Source organism: Nipponia nippon, unplaced genomic scaffold, assembly GCF_047370975.1.
Source record: "Nipponia nippon isolate SJK-2023a ecotype South Korea unplaced genomic scaffold, ASM4737097v1 scaffold_3, whole genome shotgun sequence".
Classification (NCBI taxonomy): Eukaryota; Metazoa; Chordata; class Aves; order Pelecaniformes; family Threskiornithidae; genus Nipponia; species Nipponia nippon.
The window spans coordinates 2,938,150-2,960,102 of record NW_028262347.1 but is presented as its reverse complement, the minus strand read 5'-3'; the positions used below and the strand labels follow the sequence as shown (position 1 = coordinate 2,960,102).

The window sequence follows — 21,953 nt, the reverse complement described above, 5'->3', positions numbered from 1 at the left end:
CGGAGCACTGGCACAGGTTGCCCAGGGAGGTTGTGGAGTCTCCATCCTTGGAGATAATTCAAAAGCCACCTGGACATGGTCCTGGGCAACCGGCTCTGGGTGGCCCTGCTTGAGCAGGAGGGTTGGATGAGATGACCTCCTGAGGTCCCTGCCAGCCTCAACCATTCTGTGTGATTCAGTGATTTACTGTCATCTTTGAATGGAATTAAACCATCAAAACCACTTGAAATCATTAAGTGATACTGAAATTTAGGTTTCAAAGAGGTCAGTCTAGCTAAAAATGTTTCAAGCTATATGTCAAACTGATCTGGAAAAGCCTCGATCAGACTTCACGCAATCTAGTATTTCTGTGGTTTGCATGGGGCTACGTACAAGAGTTGATAGCCGAGAGGGGACAACAGAGCAGTATGTTGAAGCTGTTTTTTTTAGCATAAAACTGCAAATTGAAGTTTAAAGGCTTCATTATGCTGGAGAAGGACAACTGTAATAATTTAAATTTTAAAATATTCATTCACTGACATCACATTTCAACTGTTACACACTCAGGGAGGTTGGAGGAATTTACTTCTTGGTATTACTGAAGAAATCCTATGGAATTCTTCTTTGGTGTTTTCTATCTGCATTATTTTTGAATATAGTGAAGCTTTTTTTAATTAAAATAGGACTTTTTTTTCCTTCTCTTCCAAAGGAGAAGAGGTTAATCAAATAAAGTCTGAATAGCAGACCCACAATTTAGAATAATTTGTAAAAATAATCGTTGCAGACATCTGTAGGATAATTTCATTTTTCATGGCTTCTTTACAAAAAGCAAGTGCTTATGGTGTGAACCATGATCTTACCCCTTTAAAGGGGCGCATGTTTTGCGGAAGCATTTCAGGTAGAAACTGGTGAACGTAGAAAGCTTGGAATAGGTTCTGACAATCTTGTGCTTTTGTCTTGATACAAATGAATAACAGTGTCATTCATATTCTCGGTTTAAGAGTAAATACAGATGAAGGTTTCAGTTCTGAGAGCTGATCTGTAGGGACATCTTCCTTCACCCGTGGAGCTCACAGAGAATAGCATGTGGGATCGCAATTTGAAAGGTGAACTTCTTTACGAACGCCGGTCTACTTTGATGCCTTTTTCGAAGAGGTAGGGGACGGGAGGGGCTCGTTCCTGGGCCAGAGCTTTGCGGTCAAATAACGCCTTGATGACATTAAATGGCAGAAGAGGATGTTTGAAGTGGGGAAGATGCAGGAAAAGAACAATGTCTTCAGTTGCCCGGGGTTGGAATCTTGTCAGATCTTACAGATAAATGGGCCCCCAAAGCTACCCAGGATACCTGTTTAATAGGCAGAATGTGCAGGAAACACAGTCCCTACTGTTTTATCCAAAGATCTAACAAAACTTACATACCAGTGTGTTGCTACTAGGTATTGAACTATTCACTTTGCTGTTGTTTGTAAGAGATGTAAATCAATGTCCTGGCTATTTGAGGGTGTTCAAAATTGGTTTGCTCTTTTGAAAATGGAAGAGCGTTCATCTTCGTGTGCTGGCAGAGTTCTCAGCAAGATTGCTGCCTTTAGTCCCCTTAAATGCTGTCCTCACATTTGGATGCAGCAGTATTTCCTCCCTCTTGGGTTTGCATTGTGTGATATTAAGAATAATTTACAGCCTGCTTACAAAGGGGCTGCAGCGTAATGACGGGGCCCTGTCTGCGAAAAGGTTGCTTAGGCTGTGAAATCTTTGCATTAAACTCAGAGCAACAAGATACTTGTTGGGTTTTTTGTTTTGGTTTTTTTTTTTTTTAACAATAAGTTAAAACCTTTCTTCCTCTAGCATTTCCAGTGTTGCCTTTTCCACAGCTCTTGCTCCAAAGAGCTCATTTTCTGTGTTTGTGCCTAGCATGCTGTGGTTTTTTGAGAACAACAAGTAGCATTAACAAAGTGGGTAGGCCATGTACGCAGCGCACAAAGTGCTTTGCAGCCTCGTGGGTTGAAAGGTGTGTGACAGATGAGAGCTTTGAACAGAAATATGTGTGTAGCCAATTGTTAACTTCTAATTGGTGTTATTGCTTATGTCTGTCGGAAGTATCTCCTATATTATCCTTGCTTTTTTTTTTTTTTTCCCTAAATCAGTGTATTCTGGGTGTTTTTAGGCATTTGTCTAAGCTAATCCCATAACTTTCCCAAATTCCAAGTTTAAATAGACTTTAATTTGAAAAAAAAGTGTGTGAGAGAGAGTAAAAAAAGCGCTATTTGATCCCCCGATGTAAATTGCCTAAAACCTGATGTCATTCTCCATTGTGACATGTGATGACCTCACAGGATCCATTCTCACCTCGCTCGTACCTGGCAGTGTTGCTGCTGCTCTAGGTTGAGGTGCAAGAGCACGTGAAGGGTGAGTTTGGTCTGAGGTAGAGGTGCCGTGTCTGGGATTACGCTGACGGAAGGAAACAATCTCGGTTGTGGAGGCTGGTGTAAGCTGACGCTGAAATAAGTGTTATCTGTTTATTGTGATGCTATTTATGAAGTGGCACCTTACGGGCTCTTTGGAACATTGTTTTCTTGATCTTGTGCTAACTTAGGCGGTGCTGATGCTCTTCTGTTCAGAGTGACATAGCTTTAGACAGCTACAGGGCTGCATGCTACTCGTGACATGCCATTTTTCATTTCTGCCATGTCATTTAAATCCTTCTGGTGGATCTTTTGACATTTATTCAGGTTCTTGGATAAGTTTTGATTTAAGTAAAAAATCTGTTGAGCAGTAGAAACCACGGGAGTCATCTGTCACCCAACAGCCCTTATCAGCGTTCAGCACCAGTAAGATGAAACAGCCGTTGGGTTTTAATTTCTAGGCAAGGATATGGTACGGTGGATGGCACGGTTTCAGCCGTATGCTTTAGTTCTGTTTGTCCAGGTACTGCCACGCCGGCTATTTAACAAGCTGCATGGCTGCAGACCTTCCAAGATGCTTTAGTTGAGTTTGCCTTGAAGACACTTACTTCACGTAAGTGTTTGAATATATTTATTAGATGTTTCACCCAGTCTTTAACAGAGACATCCTTTTGTTGTTGCTGGGTGTTATCTGTAAATTAAGAAATGCTGATTAATGAACATACTTAAAACAAGCTTAGTACCTCTTGCCTTTCTCTTCCTTGTCGCTTAGCAACAGAATTTCTCCCTGTACAAGCCCTGGTACTTCAGGAGGACTGTATCCACAATATCCTCTCTAATTCGTCTAGCTTTTCCTTTCTAGAAGCCTTGCTAAAAGCTTTGAGTAACTTCATCAACGTCTTGACAGACGTAATAAAGCAGAATAGGATAACATCGAACCATCATTCACTTTGGCAGTGTAAACTTTGCTGAATTTATCAGAAGTCTGTTGAGCTTGATAGTGTTTATAATGAAAATTCCTCTCTTGTGAAGAACATAGTGAAGAAAAAGAGCTGGGTTAGAAATCTAGGGCTTTTAGCTCCTTGAAACACATTCGGGGGATTCGTAGTGATATAATACCTTCTCGTTTATGGATATCTTAATCGCACCAGACTTACTCTGTTTCCTAACTAATGCGTAACTTAAACCATGATCTCTATTTCTAAATCAATCAAATGCGCCGGCTGTTGGGTTTATGTATAGAGAACCCCGCAAGCAAACAGAAGTACCCACTGTTTCCCCCCAAAATCTGAGTGTTGCTGGTTTCCTTGTTTATTCCTTGGTCGCTCAAAGTGGTGGGAGTTCTGTGAAGGCAAAGAGTTAATATGCGTCTTCTGCGTGGTAGTAAGTGTTGGTTTTAATAGTTTAAATCTTGGGTTATGCCTTTTTAAATCTATTCCAGTGCGAGAAACAAGCCTCCTGGAAATTAAAGAAGATATGGAACTGGATCCAGAGGAGAACAGCACTGTCTTCATGGGCATACTCATCAAAGGGCTGGCCAAGCTGAAAAAAATCCCTGAAACAGTGAAAGCCATCCAGGATCGCTTAGAGCAAGAACTCAAGCAGATTGTGAAGCGCTCCACAACCCAGGTGGCGGACAATGGTTACCAGAGAGGGGAGAATCTGTCCCAGGAAAATCAGCCTAGGTAAGGATATTTCAACCACTGAACCTTGGTTGCTGCAAAAAAAAGTCTGGAGAAGGGTGTCCTATCTGTTAGTTTCAATTTGAAGGAATGACAGTAATGTTCTTGCAGTAGCAGACATCTGAAATGGTAAAATTTTCAGAAATGCCTGTGTCTCACTGAAAGACTGATCTGCCTTGCGCACCTGAAAGGCTTGGGAATTTAAGAAATGCATTCAGAAAGGGGAGGCATTGTGCTTCTCAGCTAAAGATGTGGGAAAGGGAGATGCTTCCTTCTGTGCTTGGCCCTAGAAGAGAATCCTTTGGCTGAACAGATGTTTGAAATGCAGATTTGAGGGTGGAAGCACAATAGAAGCCAGCATTATTTAACTAGCAAGAGGTGCATAATGTTAAGCACTTGATTTTTATTTTATTTTTTTTTTAACCTAACCTTTCATTTTAAGCGGCTTTACAACAGATTGAATTGTAATGCTGTCTCAGATTGCTGGTATATATGGTGTAAAGAATACTTGGTGCCAAAACAAATACTGTCTTCTTGTGTTGCACTGAATCATGGCTTTATACTGGTGCTGATGCCAAAGAAATTTTTAAGTTACTATGTAATACGACTTGAAAAGAGAATATTCAGCTCAGTTACTTATTTCAAGTGTCGCAGAGTCCAATTAAGTTGATGCAGGTGCAAAGCTTTGAAATCATATATGAAACTAATTGTATCAGTAAATATATGGCCAAGTTTCTAATTGGTTTGCAGCCCCATTTACATTAATAGCAAGGTGTGGAAGCCAACCGAGAGCTATATTTCTGCCGTTCTTCAGGATTCAGTAGAAATGTTCTTTGGAAGATAGGACTCCATAAGGGCTGGCTATCATTTCTAGCTGAAATATTAATTTGTGATACTGCACATTGTAATGATCACTGTCCAAAGGGAATTAATGGTGGAGAAGAAAAATGAAAACAAAAATGTGTGTCTTCATTATATGTAATATTTGTAGTGGAAAGTCACTCCCAAGAAAAACTTTAGCTTGATAAAGACTTCTTTTTTAATTCCTATCGTTGTCATTGCTGTGGAAACAATTGTAGTTTGAAGAATTCATAGAGTTATGGTACTGATAACTTGGAGAAATGACGACAAGCTTTTTGGGTGGGTCAGAAGGCAGAAATTCAGTTTCTGATGGCAAGGTGGAGCATAGCATATGCTTGATACTTGTTTTATGAATCAGTCTTGAGATGTTGTATGGCTACTGGTTGTCCATTGAAAGTGATAAATTGGTTCAGATCGTATTTTCATGACGTTAACCTGCCCTGAGGGTTGGGTAAGGTACAGAAAAGTTTAATGGGTTTTGGTGTGTGTGTAATAGGAGCTTATGTGCCTTTAAGATGCTTATATTCTAGAGCTATGGAAAGCGTCTTGAATTCTTGTTGAATAAGGAGATAATTAGAACTGATTCTAAACCTAAACCGCATGTGAAGTTTACAGCAAGCAGGTGAATTCATTTATATTGAAAAGAATAAATTATAGTATGGAAAGGTATACCGCCCCTTAAATTAGCTACAGTTTTAAATCAAAACTAAGCCACTTTCCTGCTGTCAAGAAAAAAAAAAAATCTGAACAACATGGTCCTCCTGTTTCAAGAGAACTCTGTAAGACCCCAAATTTGAGCACGATGCAACGCCCGAAACTGCTGAACTATTCATTAGGCTGTCAGCCGCAATGCTTACTTGACCTCAGGATTCAGGGAATAAAATGTTTTTCAGTTCATCTTAAAACTAGTCACACTTGGATGCCTCTTAGTCTCTGTCACTGAGCTCACGTATTCAGCTACTGTACTTTAAATGGTATCTATAAAAATTCTCACTTCTGGCAAATAAAATGACTAATAAGATGACAGCAAGGCCTGCAGGGGCTGAGGCCGTAGATTGAACCTTCTGCTGGACAAGTTCCCTGCGGCTCGCTCAGAACAAGTTATATGCATTTCTTCGTTGCTGTGTGGTGGCTCTCAAAGGTTGGCTGTTATTTTTTCCGTATGAAAAGGATGGCATCCACTTGAGGATGAGGCTGATCATCTGCTTGTGGAGGTTCTGGTGTAATTCCTTTTGGGATTCCATATAACAATTATGTAGAGCCCTCTCATTGTACAAGAGAGAAATAATGTCTACAACCTGGCCAGGAAAGTTACAGATCTGATAACGGCCATTTGAGTCTGAACAGATTAGGCACTGATCTTGCATTCATCTTTTTTTTCTTTTCTTTTCTCTTTTCTTTTTTCTTTTCTCTTTTCTTTTCTTTTCTCTTTTCTTTTCTCTTTTCTCTTTTCTCTTTTCTTTTCTTTTCTCTTTTCTTTTCTTTTCTCTCTTCTTTTCTTTTCTCTCTTCTTTTCTTTTCTCTCTTCTTTTCTTTTCTCTCTTCTTTTCTTTTCTCTCTTCTTTTCTTTTCTCTCTTCTTTTCTTTTCTCTCTTCTTTTCTTTTCTCTCTTCTTTTCTTTTCTCTCTTCTTTTCTTTTCTCTTCTTTTCTTTTCTCTTCTTTTCTTTTCTCTTCTTTTCTTTTCTCTTCTTTTCTTTTCTCTTCTTTTCTTTTCTCTTCTTTTCTTTTCTCTTCTTTTCTTTTCTCTTCTTTTCTTTTCTCTTCTTTTCTTTTCTCTTCTTTTCTTTTCTCTTCTTTTCTTTTCTCTTCTTTTCTTTTCTCTTCTTTTCTTTCTCTTCTTTTCTTTTCTCTTCTTTTCTTTTCTTTTCTTCCCCCCCCCCCCCCCCCCCGATTGACTGCCCGATTGACTGCCTTTTTCCTCCTTACCTAGCAATCTTTTCCATATTGATTTGAGTGGCCACCTTTTACATTTGTGTATAAAACCAGTATTAATTGCTCCCAAATTTTTAAGATGAAGAGCTTTTTTGTTGTTGTTGTTATGACTTTAAAGCAACTGGCTCCCAGAGAGTAATGATGTCTTTTACGCCCCTCTGGGTGCTCTCTTCATAGAGCCAACAGGCAGTGGGCTCTTGGGTCAGCTCTTCAGAGCTTCATGAAGTCTATTTTCCTATGTGCAAGTCCCAGTAGCCCTTCCAAGCCTGCCAGGAGCAAGTCTTGTCCATGCTATACAAGGTGTTTTGTTTCGGGCTTGTTAATTTGCACGTACGTGAGAGTGAGCAGTGGTGACGGTGTTGATAATGTGTGTCCCATTCTGTCATGGGTGTATTGTCCTTTGGTTTGAGCACTCAGTCCAGCTGAACGGAGAGTTGGTGTGAAATTGGAGGGGCTCATCTACTGAAGATGACACCAGCCTGGCTAAGGACCTCCATATAATGCCAGAAGAATGTTTTTCACCAGTGGGGTCACAAAGAAAAGACTTGCATGGCTCTGTAATACAACTGATTTTTAGGTTTCCTAAAACACGCAGCATGGATGCAGTCCATGGATGCAAGACGGAACATCTTTGGCTGTCAGGTACTTTGCTATGACTATGAACCCTCTTTACTGATGTGCCCTTACCCTCATGAAATGTGAATGATACAAAGATAGTAAAACCTGGTGAAGGGCAGTAGTGGGCTCCTAGTAGCTCCCTCTCACTGGTGGAAGATAATTTTGTAAACTATGCTTGAATCTCATCTAGTTGCAGCTGACCTTGGCTTTAATGTAAGTGGCCCTGTTTTAAAGTCTGGGTAAGTTTTCTAAAATTTTTAGATATCTGTGTTTGGAACAAGTTATGAAAAAGGGCTTAAATGGAGGAATTGCCATTAACTTATCCTTAGTGAGAGGCTTGTTAGACCATGCTTAGTACCTGCATGTTTAGAAATACTTATCTTGGGTTGTGGAGGACAAGGTATCGTAGAAGAGAGCATGTTACGTTAGCTTGGAGTGCTGCTATATCTTAATGAAACTGTGGGTCTCTTCTGCGCTATGGAAGGTTGTTGAATTTAGAGTAATAATAACCTGGACATATGCCTGCTTAAGGGCCAGATTTATGGGACAAGGTTTTGGTAGAGATACATTGCCATAGCTTTACTTTTAGTTGAAAATCTGGCCCAGGAAGAGGAGGTGTATTGACAATTTTGCTACTAAATCCTATCGATTGGATTCAGTGCACTTTTCCCTACATGTTCATAATACACTTCTGGCTTTTTACCTCATCTCGAGGCTTTAAAATAACTACAGAAATTATATACACGCCAACACTCTGACCAGGCAAAGGACATTCTTGCTGCTAAAATGCATGAATTGTCATTAGCGACCTCATTCAGGTGTCAGCAGTCACTCTGCATCAATTCATTCTCCGCTATTGCCCGGACAATAGGAGTTGCTTCCCGGCGTGTGTCACTGTCTCTCAACATATTTACCATATTTCTCGGTGAAGGGGTTAGGAGATTGCTTTGACAAATTGCCTAAGCCAGTCTCCTGTCATTCTCTGTATGTGTTCTGCTTAGGTCACTCGGTGCTGCAACCCCATATGCATAAAATCTAGGCCATATTATTTTATGCTGTTTTGTCTTGTTGGCTGTCTGACACGGACTGTGTCCATGTCTCTTTTGGGTCACCTTGTTTCAGAAATGACCTGACAAATTTGGAAGACTTTTAGAGAGAAGAAAATTAAGAGAAGAGGTGCTGCCTAATTTGAAAACAGGGAGATGTGGAAATACGATGTTAGTTGAGATTGGAAAATGTAATGGGGTGGTAGTTAGCGCCACCAAAGAACATGGATCGGGGAGATTTCATGTCTACGAATCTGTAACATGAGAATGGGAAGACATTGGAATGTAAACCCAAATAATTCTGTTCCGTGTAATATTATTTTAGTAACGGCTCCATAAACAAGTTGATAATGTGAGGTCAGGCTCACCTAGGGACAATAAAAATGAGTTTGTCAAAGTATCCAGCTAGTTTGGTTCTGCAAAATTGTACTTTCCTGAGGCAGCAAGGAGGTGTATAGATAACTAAATTTTGATTTGTATTGGGATGTTAGTGGAAGTTGGGCTCGCACTGATAAATTTTCTCAGTGGTATGTAATTAATTTCCTCCCATAATGTTGTCTTTTTTGGCATTTCAACCAAGGCTGTATGTAAGTTTCTCCAATGTGAAATTCCTCAACTATCTAAATTCTTCATTATCTGGTTTTCCTCCTGTTTTTGTCTGGCTTCTGGCTGACCAGCCACTTCCCCCAGCTGCCTCTCTGTCACTCGCTATGACAAGTTGTATATATCTCTTAGGGGCTGTTGAAGCAATAGTTGCCTCTCCCACGTCTTCGAGTGGGCTGGAGACGATACTTGCTCAACAGCGATGGAGGGTGTTTTTCAGGCAGCCTTAGCTGTGTATTGTCCTGTCTCCTTCCCTGGTAACATTGGTGATGGGCTAACAGTAGGTAGGGAAGGAGGAGGATGTATAGGTCTTTCCACGGTAGCAACTTCTCAGCTTCACTCGGACAGGATAGTTATTAAGCTTTATACAAAGCCTAAATGGAGGAGAATGGCTTTTCTTCCTCACTGGACTTTCCCATATTGAAAAATGTAATCCTGTTAATGTTGCTAATAGCTGTCTCTTCTGGTGCTGTCTTTACCATCATGTCCTGTATACTTCTGTTTATCCCCTGCCAGTGTCTTACTTAAATTTGTAACGACCTGTAAAAAAGCAGTGTTTTCTCTCTTAGTACCAACAACACTTTTCTTTAGGCATTTGTTGCTATTCTTAAATATGAAGAAAATTGATATACACACCAGTTTCTTTTGTTTTGCTTAAATATGTCTTAGTTTTACAGTCACTTAAGGTATGGCAATATTAATGTCCCTGTGTTTCTTACAAGTACCGTGATTCCTAAACACATTTTTATTTTTAGCATGACATATATCTGGCCACTTGACCTGTTCTGCTGTGCCTCAGAGTACCCTCCCAGACTTCTCCAGTGGCTCTTTCTATTGAATCAAAGTGCTCTTCTCCTTAACCATTTGAGCTGTGTAGTTGACGTCGTTGGTAGGTGAATGGCCCATATGAGATCCCCAAAAGATTGCTGTGTAGTGCTGTGCATATATATCTATATATGTAAGATTGTAGTATATGAATGAGACACAGTAAGCTGATAGTAATTTTTTTTTTTTTTAAACAATAGCCACCTTCTGTCCTTTGCAGACTAGAAGTTCAGTCTGGGATTGCTGTAGGCTAAGGTAGGTGGTTTTAGCCGCAACATCGTGCCAGGCCACTCTTACTGTCTGGAGGTAACAGCCGCCAATGTGCAACAGCTTCTTAATTACTCCAGTTACCTATCCAGCTGCTGGCTTAAACAGCTGATGAAAGTGGATGTGTGCAGATATTCAGCACTCTCAAGTGAAGTGGCCGAGGCATGAACGCACACCTTATTAGTGGCTGTTAACTAACAGAAGACTGAAGTGTGTTGGTTAAGGAGCGGGTGCAGCTCCGATTCTGCTGCAGATCTTCTGTCCTGCTCTGGGGATAGCAACTGCTGATGATAGACGCAGAAAGCATGTGCTAACTCCTAAGCTGCTGCAGTTAAATGTGATGGAGACTGTCTGTCAGAGCTAGAAAGTGGCTAACATATGGATTTGGGAAGTGTTATCTTCACATTTTGTTGGGGTTACGTGTGTACTTGAATTGCTCATTAAGCGGCAGTGAACTTGATCAGAATTTTTCTTTTCCCAAATAATAAAAAATGTGATGAGTCATTGCCTTATCACAAAATATTGAGAACTTTGCAAAGGTACATTAATTACAATAACTGGGCAGTAAGGAAGCCATAGGAGCAGGTAAGGTGTAGTACGTTTAGATGACGCTATAGCTGTAGCACCTTCCGTATAGTAGTAGAATCTTGAAAACCGACACAGTTGTTGAGGCTTGATGCTTTAGGTTTCTGATCTTTTGTGTTGTTTAAAACCTTCCATACTACTCATTTCATAATTCCAAATAAGCATCTTGTGTTCTGTTTGTATGGGTAAGTAAATTTTTACTAAATTTACACTCTTACTGCTGGAGAAAAAGCACGTAGTCTCCCTCCCTGTCTGCAGCTCTGTCTGGGAACTTGAAATGTTCTCTGATATCATGGTACTGAAGTGTAGTTTCTGTGTAATTACTAATGCATTTGTCTTTCCTGTACCCCCAAGTGGGACACATTAAATGTGAGCAACTTGGGTAGAGAGGAAGGAGTGAAAAGGAAGATCCTCAGGAGTATTTAAGTGCCAATCCTGAGCTGCTCACAGCTGAAGTTAGTCGCCCGAAGCCCAGAGAGGGTTTGAAGCTAGGCGACCTCCCTGCTTGCACGCAGCATCTGTCTTCTGGAAACTAAGTGGAGGTTGTCTTGGTGGTTTACAGGTTACTGCTGGAGCTGCTGGAGCTTCTCTTTGACAAATTCAACGCTGTGGCTGCCGCGCACTCTGTGGTCCTTGGACACCTTCAGCAAACGGTGGCCTCTCCTTGCAGCCAGTATGATGGTGATATCAAGCTCTATGACATGGTTGATGTGTGGGTGAAGATCCAAGATGTCTTGCAGGTAAGAATCCTTCAGGTGGGCACATTTTCAACTTGAAACAGCTTTTATAACCAGAATAGCAGAGAATACCTGTCATACTCAAAAGACAGCTGTGCTGGAATTTGTCTTGATTTTTGGTAAATGGCCACAGGTATAACAGACTGTAAAACTCCAGAGAGCTTAAATATCAGCAAAAAAAGTTCTGTGGATTCATCTTTATGGTGTATGGAAAGGTTGATTCCTTTTGCCTACCAAGTGATTTATCAGAAGCTTTCAAACAGTGACATTTTTGTTCTGTGTTACCATGTCATGCCTGTCTTATAAAGTGTCACAGCTCTAATCGCTTGTCTCCTCTTGTCATTATGGCTTGGTTATAGTCAGCTGACACACTTGCTGCCAGCATCTTTTCAGGGGATTCTTATTTAATTTTATTCTGAACTGCAGCGTTCGAAAGCTGTACCTTGCTTAGGCTGTGTTCTGGTACCATGCCTATCACCTTAGTATCTGAGACTCACAAGCAGCAGGGCTATCATCTGTCACATGCCCGCTCTCTCATTCTTGCTGCGAGGCTAGCACATTAGAGATTTTTTTATTTATTTATTTTGGAATTGCCTTTATATATAGTACACAGATGTACACCTCGCCCAGTATTTGATAGAGGAGGTCAAAGAAATCAGCCCGGCGTTATTTACAAGAGGTGGCAAGATTTATGATGGTCATTCCACCTCTGGCCTGTTCATGAAAAATGCTGTCTGCCTCCTACTCTAATACAGTCTTTCATTGTAGGGCACACGTGTATTTAGCTGTTGCTATAAAGGCTTCTTTGTGCAGTGATGCACACAGGTTTTTTTGCTTACGCAAATATAGCGAACTGTGTGCATGGTGTGAATTTAGATACTTCTTGGCCATCGTAAATGTAAGGTATGGGCCTTTGATCACATCCACTGTCTCCTTACCCACTTATTGGTCTTTCCAGAGGAGTTAGTATTTTTATTAAAGAAATCTTGATCAGTTTTCTCCATGATACAAATTTTCACTTCCTTTCAATAGTGTTCTTGCAAAAATTTGATTGGGAATGTCCAGCCAGAGGTTAATGATGGGTTTTCTAAACAAAAGAATGCCAGAGAACTGAAGCTGTCTGGCCTCATTTAAAAGGAAGAATGAAACTTAAGGACTTGAGGAACGGGCTTGACATGGGGTACTTCCAGCCATCTTACCATCATCCGTGAGGTCTAGAAGAACTTTGAGCTTTGAGTTCTGCAGACTTTGCTCCAGGAGGACAAAACCTTGGGAGTGAGAATCCTCCAAGATTTTATCTTCTGTAAAGCAGAATGACTCCCCCTTATCAGAGAGAGTTTGTGATGGTTTCATTCCTCCCGAGTGGTGAAATTGGGAGTGAGTTATACTGGCTATTCCAGGACAACATTGATAAAACTTCTCTAGAGAAGCATGCGTAGGTGTGCACATATTGAGAGTGAATGTGCTTTCCGTGTTGGGGAGAAAATATTTGACCGAGCTTTCTATAAAATGCATGCCAAGAAAAATATAACAACCCATTTGTAAAGGTTTCGTTGCTATTGGCCTGACAAGCACAGGTGTCGGAGGGAGTCAGAAAAGCTTCCAGAAGAGCTTTTACGATGCATAAAAGCAGCACTTTAAGATCCATAATCTCTTGCTGTTTTAGGGTAAGAGATGAGCATTGGCTGACATGGAAAGGAGGAAATCTTCCATTTCTTCAAAATCTTGTGGGTTTTTTGTGTGTTAGTTTCATTGGAGTGGATTAAAATTTTTTTACCTTACAGCATAAGAAAACCTTTGATCCCACGACTAATTATTTCTATCCTGTTTTTCCAAATAAGAATAATTTTTTGAGAGGAGATCTTAGCTTTGCAGCAGGGGGAACAGAAAACTCCGTTTTAAAAGTGTTTCTTTAAAGGTGCTTGCTGTTGGGGGAGGATGCAAATTTGGAGGAAGTGGGGTCGTGGCGGGGTGCATCAGGGAAACGATGCAATTCCTGCAGACCGTAATGAATGAAGTTTATTCATCATGCTGGAACAATATCCCATGACTCTGCAATTCACATGGATATTCTTTTGCACATGTACATTGTGCATCTCTGCATGTGAAATACGTTACAGCAAGGTTATCTCTATAGTTCTGTACAAAAGTAATAATGTGCGCTCGTGGTGGGCTGGAAATTGTCCTTTGTGGGAAATGTGAGAGAGTTGTTTTCAGCAGCTTGTTTCTGGATTTCTGAATGCTTCCTAATAACTGCACCGAGCACTGTGGTGTAGTATTAGGTAGGTGGCACAATGTTGTGCAATGTTTAGATACTGAAAATGCAGATATTATATGGTTTTGACCTTCTCTGAGAATGGAAGAATAATACTGAACTCGTCAGGAGGAAGACAGAGTGACCTTTTAGAGTCGGGTACCAGAGTGCTAGAAAACAAACAAACAAAAAAATCAGTTTGTCAAAATATTAGAGCAGCCTTGTTCAGGAAAATACAGTTTGAAGTTATTTACTTGTACCGGAGCCAGCTTAGCCTGTAGTTGTATTGCCATACCAACAGGAGAGATTTGAAACTTGTTTAAATTTTAACTTGGCATTTTGTGCATGGAGCTAATTTAGCTCTTCAGCGTAGGAGTGGGTGGAATATCCTTCCGAAGAGCGTCATTACTGTAGGACCAAGTGGTCGGCTGGAGAGAACTGTGAGCTGCGTTACAACGGCAGATAGCGATGTACTGACACAAATAGCTGCTTCAGGACAACGCAATAAAGGAATTCTGAGTTTTTCTGGCACAATTCAATGTATACGCTGCATCATCCCATCCCAAATTACGAAGGCTATGCTGTGTGAAAGGCACAGTGGTGTAGACACTTGGGAAAAGGGCAGAAGGTTTTGAGTGCAGCGTAGTCTTTCTGTGTTGTTTTACTTTTTCAGTCTAGGCCAAATCTCCTTAGCCCAGATAAGGGCTTTTCTGTCCTGTTGTATTCGAGTTGGGGGACCGACAGCTGGTGGACATGCTGTAGCAGTCACTCATACCCGGTGCGATGGATCTTCCTTGCTGTTATCTATAGCACAAAACTTCTAACAGTTCTTTCACCTTTTTTTAGCATTGTCTTTTGATACCACGACGAGAGAGAGGCATCTGTCCCTGCTGAGTAATACCAGTGTTAATTCAGCTTCTTCAGAAATGTCACCTTTCTAGTGATAGGATGATCACCCCGTCGGCTGTTTTGTCTCAGTGCAGTACCTGGCTGCTGGAGAAAATACCAAAGACATCTCCATGTGTACTCAGAATCCTGTTATCAGCTTAGGTCGGTGCTATTTGCCTCCGAGGAAGGGATCTTCTCTCCTTTTGTAGTGGTAGTATTTGCAGTTGACGGATCTCAGTTTTTTTCAGAGTGCTCTCTATCTATTTTGTTGCTTCTACAAAAGAGAGGGAAAATCACACGTATGCTCTGGGACATATATCGTATCTTTAGCAGCACAAGTATGCAGGCTGTCTGGTGGTCTATCTACCGAGAAGACACTGACAATTATTACTTTCCTTTTTTGGGGTCTTCTGTCTAATGCTTTCGGGTGTTTTCCAAAAATGGTGTGATTTAGCAGCCTAAACATTGCTGAAACACCATAAGGAAACTGGGACAAGAGAAATGGAAGCCTGCTGTCTGCCCACACATTCCTGTTCTGCTGCTGCAGAGCTGGAGATATCAGAAACTGTTGGTCAAGAAAGTCTCTCTCTTTGCGTATGATGCTCCTCCATCCAGAGGCTGTGTGACATATCCTTCCTTACACAGAGGAATGACACGTGGATGCAGGATTTGAGTAGCTCTGCAGTACACAGCTAGGTCTGGTGGCCAGCAACGTGAGCGATCTCGCTGAAAAGCTGCACTTAAATTGTATTTGCTATGCCATACTTCTCCGGGATTACTGCTAGAGCACTTGGATGATGTATTTCACAGCTCTGCTGCTCTAAGCTGAGCCGCTCTGTGATTTTGTAAGTGAATTAATGGCAAAAATTATTGGTCCTCTTAGGCAGACAGGTGAGCAGGGGAAAGACAGTGGAGTTCAGCAGTCTTAGTACTCAATTTACCCCTCTACATCCTCATGGAAAAGGTGTAGAGGGTTCAACTCCATGTCAGTCTGTGTAGATCTGAGCCAGCTGTGCTGTGGTGCCATTTCTTCCTTTTCCACAGCCCAGGATGCTTTCCTTGCTCCAGCAGTGTTGCTCATTTTCCCGACAGTAATCTAGTTTGAGGGAGTTGATTTGGCCAAGTATTTTCTGCTGGCTGCGTTTTCTGCTTGCTCAGGTCCTCGAACTGTGTCAGTGTTGGCACCGGAGCGAGCGAGAGGGAGCACGCCGCGAAGAAGGAAAGTGAAGGGTTTATGCTGGCAACTGCGGCTTTCATCAGCCTAAGCCGCTGTGCGGAGCGGCACCTCGAGGTACCCGCTCATGCGAAAACAAGGTGGTTTTTGCTCTTAGCCTGGGTGGCTCAGCACAGGTCTGACAGCTGTGCAGAACGCTTACTAAAATGGCTTGTGATGTTAAGAGCAGGAGCTTAGGAATGATGTCCAGTCATGAGCATTGAATCTCTCCGCAGTCGTGATGCTGCCTGACTCTTCAGTTAAATAAGTGTGTCCTGGAATAGGTAACCAAGTCTATTTTTGCTGAACCTTTGCATTTAAAGGATGAATGAACTATTTCTGAGAAAGTTAATACTTGTATAGTAAAATAAGATTCTTGGATGAGAGGTGTTAGTGTTAATACGCCATAACTACTGGTCGAAATGTCAGAGCAATACATGAAATTGCTGTTGCATTTGGGAAGTTCACCGGGTAATATTTGGAACCTAAAATAGTGTTATTTTTCAGAAAGTCTCTTTACAGAATTTTAATGGTTCCATGGTTGTCCTCAAAATAATGGACCTGACAGTCTTTCTGGTTCCTTTTAAATGGACTTAAATGTGTGGAACTGATGCCCTTGGCCTCCTGACTGGTTTGTCTCATTAATGCTTGTCTCTCATGTAGCTGAGAGGACGATGGCCATGAAAGTGATTTGTCTGCAGCTTTTGAAAAATACAGTTTCAGTCAATCTTGGGTGCGTGAAGGAGGGAGAGAGAGCGTTCTACTTTCCAGGATGCTGATATTTCAAAATGGAATTTAGATAATTAGAGTAAATCACTTGGCACTTTTTTCCCTTGTTTCTTATTTGAAGTGGACTCGGAGCATGCATGAAGAAACCCAGCACAGTGACTGTTACACAACTCTTTTTTTCTGCAAATATGTACTACTAAGAGCATGAGAATTTCTGTGAAATTTTATGGTCTAGGAAGAGTGTCATCTTTCTGAATCTAGGAAGGGATGAGGTTATTTTGCAGGAAGGTATTTCTTTAAATTTTGGTCTTGCCAAGAACGTTATGTGCTGTCCCGCCTCCCCTCTCAGTTGAAATGTTTTATGGATTTACTCCAACTTACCTAATAATTCATGTCTTCTCCTTACATTTTGAAACAGAAAGTAATTTGGTACCTTTCTTAAGCTCTTAAGAAGGTGCACCTGGAATTCGGGATGCTGGAAATAGCCTTGATAAAGGTGAAAAAGTGTGTCAGCAAGTGCAAAGAGATTTCATCGCATTGGGGTGTATTATGCAGCTAGAAGGGCAAAGAACGAGATAGCAACGGCATGCTGTCCTTTTCAAAACAAAGAATATGAAGTAGAAATGCACAAAATCGATCTGTTTTCTCTTTAACTGCATGATTCTGGCTGAAGCGAAGTGTGTTTAAAACTAACTGAATTGCTTGGGTAACAGGTAGCTGGAAGAGGTCCAGAGCTGAGCTGGCCACGAGCATTGGATTATTGCTTTCCCAGGAACGGTCCTTGTTAACTGAACTGTGCTATATTAGCATGGTGACACAGCAGAAGGTGGTGCGAATACTACTGCGTTAACAGCTTTTGTTTCAAGAGTAATTTTTATCCCGGAGCTGTTGATCCAATGTATTTCATAAGCACTAACGTTTACTCTGAAGTTCAAAGAGATAAAGCCCTGCATAAAAATGAATTGTTTGAACAGTGCACAGTCACTTGTGCAGTTTATTGCGGAAGAGGTCACCGAGCTTACGGTCTGGGAGGTTTTAAAAAAGATCAGCTCATTTGATGAAATGTTTGCAGGTATGTGAGCAAGGGAAAAAAGCCTCATCCTCTGCTGTCCATGCTATAGAGCATCAAGCTGCTCTGTACTTGACGGGCTCTTCATTTCACGTGGATTTTCCTTTTAATAGTTGAGCATAGTTATAAAGCTATAAAGAGTTTTTGGAGTTTATGCTGAAATATTTAAGTAGCTAATCCATGTGAGTTAAAAGCATATACTTAGACGGTCTTCTGTAAGGAGGAAAAAGGTGCACAAATTCTTGTAAAGAGCCCTAGCAGTAAATAATTTCAAAAAGCTGTTTCGTGTAGTTGTGAAAGTAGAAGTCAGCTCTGCTAGGTGTTAGGCTGAGAGGAACTCTGCACTGAGGAGAAGGCTGGGAATACAGAATGGGGGAATGACATGTTCCCTGCTCTGGTATTTGGCAGTTGGAATGAAACCTGTGCCTTTGAATCCCGGGCCGCTGTCAAATGCTTTTGAATTTACACAATTTGAGAGCACAGAATTTTTTTTTTGCAGCCTTTGTTCCCATGCTGTCACGGGGAAGCCCTTCTTCTGCGAGCTGAAGGTTTGCCGAGAAGGGCTGAGAAGGTTGTGAAGTGGCCGTCACACCTGATGTCTGTGTTTCAAATTGCCGACGGGAACACGGGTATTCTAAATAAAGTGTGCACAACTTCCCGCCTGTAAATTGCTTGTAAGCCTTCATTTCCTTGGAACTGTTAATTAATGGGGTGATGTAGAAGAAACGGAAACTTGGCGGCAGATATGTGCAGTATCTTTCACTTTAACCATTTCCCTAGATCCTTGAACAGTTTTGTTAGGTCTGTTGTGCTTTTTTTTTTCGGTTACTATCAATGTCCACTGCACTTTATTCCTGCTGTCAGCTAGAGTTAGGAGAGACTACAAGTAGTTCATCAGCATTTGTAGACATGTTTTATAGGACTATAAAACCACGTCTCTTTTGATGTGCTGAGCTTATTCACACTTAGTCCCTGTGTGACTGGCTTTAAAGGCAGTGAGTCGTACTCTTACTAGCGTCATAAAAATACTGTGAACGGGAAAAGGCCAAACGCTCATCATGTCCTCGCTGCAAGACGTCTAATCTGACAGCAGTGCAGGAGGGATTCATGCAGGCAAATTCCTGCTAATGTTAGAGAGTAGCTGATATCCGAGGGAAACGTTTGGAAACTGTTTTGCTTAAAAGCCTTTCCTCTCCCGTGCTGTGTACTTGTTGTGTTTACCAGGCATGACATTTACAAAACTGTAAGGTAGATTTTTTTTTTTTCCCCCCCCCTGAAGTCTACTAGCTCTTGCTGTTTCTTTCCTGATGTGAAATCTCAACTTTGTTTTGGGGGGCCTACATGCTTTTTTTTCAGTAATTATTTGTGGCGGAGGAAACTACAGAATTGCATTTGCAAAAATCCTTCCTAAAATTTCTCTTTCCATTATCTTATTTTCCTTGTTTTGTGCTCATAGACAGGCGTCTTTGCAGGTGAGCCCCTAGCAATGAGCTCCTAGGACGGAGGCCACGTGCGTCAAGAAGCTCAGCCATGCTCAGATAAAAACTGTCAAGGTTATATCTATTATGTTCAGAAGGGGCTGCAAGGGTATTAATTTCTTCTTTCTTATTCATTCTACAAGCCATGCTGCTTGCCTCGTGTTGCTCTCCGTTCACACACATGCATCCCTTTACACCTCTTCACCCATCTTTGTTCCTTCTTTCCCTTTCTTCATCAACACCACGCTCTCAGCCTTGCTCCAGGGCCCGAGCAAGAGGAGAAGGTGCAGCATTTATGGACACGCGTTATGTCGGGACCTAATGCTGTGGGTGGGACAACAGCAGCTCCTTACCACTTGCGAAGGCAACTGCAAATCTGTGCGCATACACGTGGAAGCTGTTGCTGCTGCAGTTCTGGACGCATAGGCGCTACTTTGAAATGTGTTGTGTATCACTAGCAGTATACTTAAAACGCTTTAGGAGCATCTACTTCACAGCATGCTTCTCATCATCAAAGTGACTTCATCATCTGATCTCACCAGGGTGATGCCATTCTGTATTTTACACGCGAGGGAGCTGATGTTTGAATGAGTGAAACAAACAGAAAGGTTTGAAAGTATTTCTGTTATTTCTGGTGTGCCTGGTTTGCTACTGTAGAAGGAGAGGAGTATATTCTGTGAGGTTTTTGTTGGTTTTATCAAGAGTTTCTAAGATTTTTTTTTTTTTTTTTTTAATTTATCTTGACATTATGGATGCTCTGTGCCACTGAGAGTCAGGACATGAATATGCAAAGCATCCAACAAAAATTGGAGATGACTGTTTTGCTGATGATCTGCAGGCTTCGATATTTTGTTTATTTTGTACTTTTATTTGTGGTTGCACTGACCGGCTGCCTTTTGAAGTGGTTTTATTTAGGAAGTCTGCAAATAGCTCTCAGTGATTTTTGAGTAGTATGTCATTGGGTTTATATATGCATAAGTGTTGCAATGGATAGTGCAAACTCTGGTTATGGATAGTGAGGACTTGAGTCTGAAGTGGCTGGACTGTGATGCTTGAGGGTATCTACATGGCTGGCAGGACATGGTGAGAAAGTATTTAAGTGTAGAATCAGCCTTAATATTTTTCGTTAATTGCTTAGTTTGCATTTATTCTTTGGCTTAAGCAATTTTAGCTGTACAAGGCGTTCATGAATTTTTAGCCAAAGCACTCGGCTGTAAGAGAACGTAGGCTCTGCTGCTATGTATATTGTGCAAATGTGTATGTGCAAGCCACCAGCAAGCGGCTGATGATTCACCGGTGATCTCTGGACGGAGAGAGGCTGAAGAGCTCGAAGCCTGCGTGCTTTGCAGGAGATGACAAACTCCCAATTTGCGTTGAGAGCAAACAACCCCCCTCCGCCCCCAAATCCTTCTGTTAACGCTCAGCGGTGTTCTGGTAACGGCATTGTAAGTCAGCATTTTTTGACATTGAAACATGAATTTAAAAAAAAAATAAAAAAAAAAAATAAAAAAAATCCCAATTGACTTGTCAGGAATAAACTTGGGAGAAGCTGCTTTCTCTCTGTTCTGGTGGCTGAAATGGAAAATCTGAACTGCACTTCATACCTCTGGTCTGTCTTGCTCTCTTTGTGGGAAGTGCCAATGTCGTGTGCTTCAAAAGTGCCAATATGACATAGACTTTTTGAAATGGGCTGATTTTTATTTCTCTATTATAAATGTTCTGATTTCATTTTTTTTAAATGAATAAAAAAGACTATTTCAAAAATCTGAACTAGAATCAAAATTTAATTTTTTTCATGTACTTAACATTCTAGTTTTATTTTTTTTGTTGGTTTTACATGCTTTTAGACTCTTTGGAGAAGGTTTACTAATCAGTAACTCTGGTTTTTGCTCTCGATACGTAAAGGTATGACGGGCCTGCTGGTTGGACCCTTTTGTCATTTACAACACCCAAATTCAAGTTTTAAATGTGAAATACGTGCTTCTCTGCCTTATCAAGTGGGATACTGATTTGCGTGATCATTTAGTGGGTGTTTCTCTAAGCACATAGCATGTATGTCTCCGTGTTTTGACTGGCCCAGAGCCAGCAGTAGGTAATGGAACTTCATGGGAGGATTTACATAAATTCTAAATAACTGTATAGTGTGTTTCTGCAAACCCCTTTTCTCGGCATGCTGTGCCCTGTGGAAGCATATGCCTTCACCAAACACGGCCACCAAAACAGGGTTTGGAGAGATCAGGAGTAAATGAGCTTGATGATAACAGAAGAGCCCAAATCCTGAACTTGTGGAAGCAGGAAAAGGGAATTGGTGTAGTCAATGCTGCTTCGTTTCAAGGTACATGATTATTTTAGTTCTCACTTTGCCCCGTGCTGGCCAGTCTGGTACACCGGAGCAAATGCGGAATGCGAGAAGTAAGCCTGATCATGTCCTGATGTCAGTGGCCCTACAAGTTTGGTGGGCCAAGGGCCGCAGTGGGTTTTCCAATTTAAAAGTAAAATTTCAATATTGAAATACGCATTCCCTCTTTTTAAAGATTTAACTTTGAAGATTTGCTTCAAAAGCTGACCACTAGGAACCATTAAAAAGAAAGCTGAGAATCTTCTGTAACCACCCCATTTCCCCAAAAGTGATAAAAATAATATTGATGGCACTTTTATTTTTGTGGTCATTCAAAGTCCAAAGAAGGGCAGCAAGGCTGGGGCAGGGGCTGGAGCCCAAGGCTGGGGAGGAGCGGCTGGGGGAGCTGGGGGGGCTCAGCCTGGAGAAGAGGAGGCTGAGGGGAGCCC

The 21,953-nt window shown here is 41.3% G+C and overlaps 1 protein-coding gene across 1 annotated transcript in view; it reads left to right on the top strand.

The window, feature by feature from the left end:
* Nucleotides 1–21,953, top strand: part of EXOC4 (exocyst complex component 4) — a 410,988-nt gene that overhangs the window by 54,914 nt on the left and 334,121 nt on the right. The window contains exons 6-7 of the mRNA XM_009462605.2: nt 3,820–4,063; nt 11,361–11,538. Coding sequence (XP_009460880.1) covers nt 3,820–4,063; nt 11,361–11,538 — 422 coding nt within the window. The remainder of the gene's footprint in view (nt 1–3,819; nt 4,064–11,360; nt 11,539–21,953) is intronic.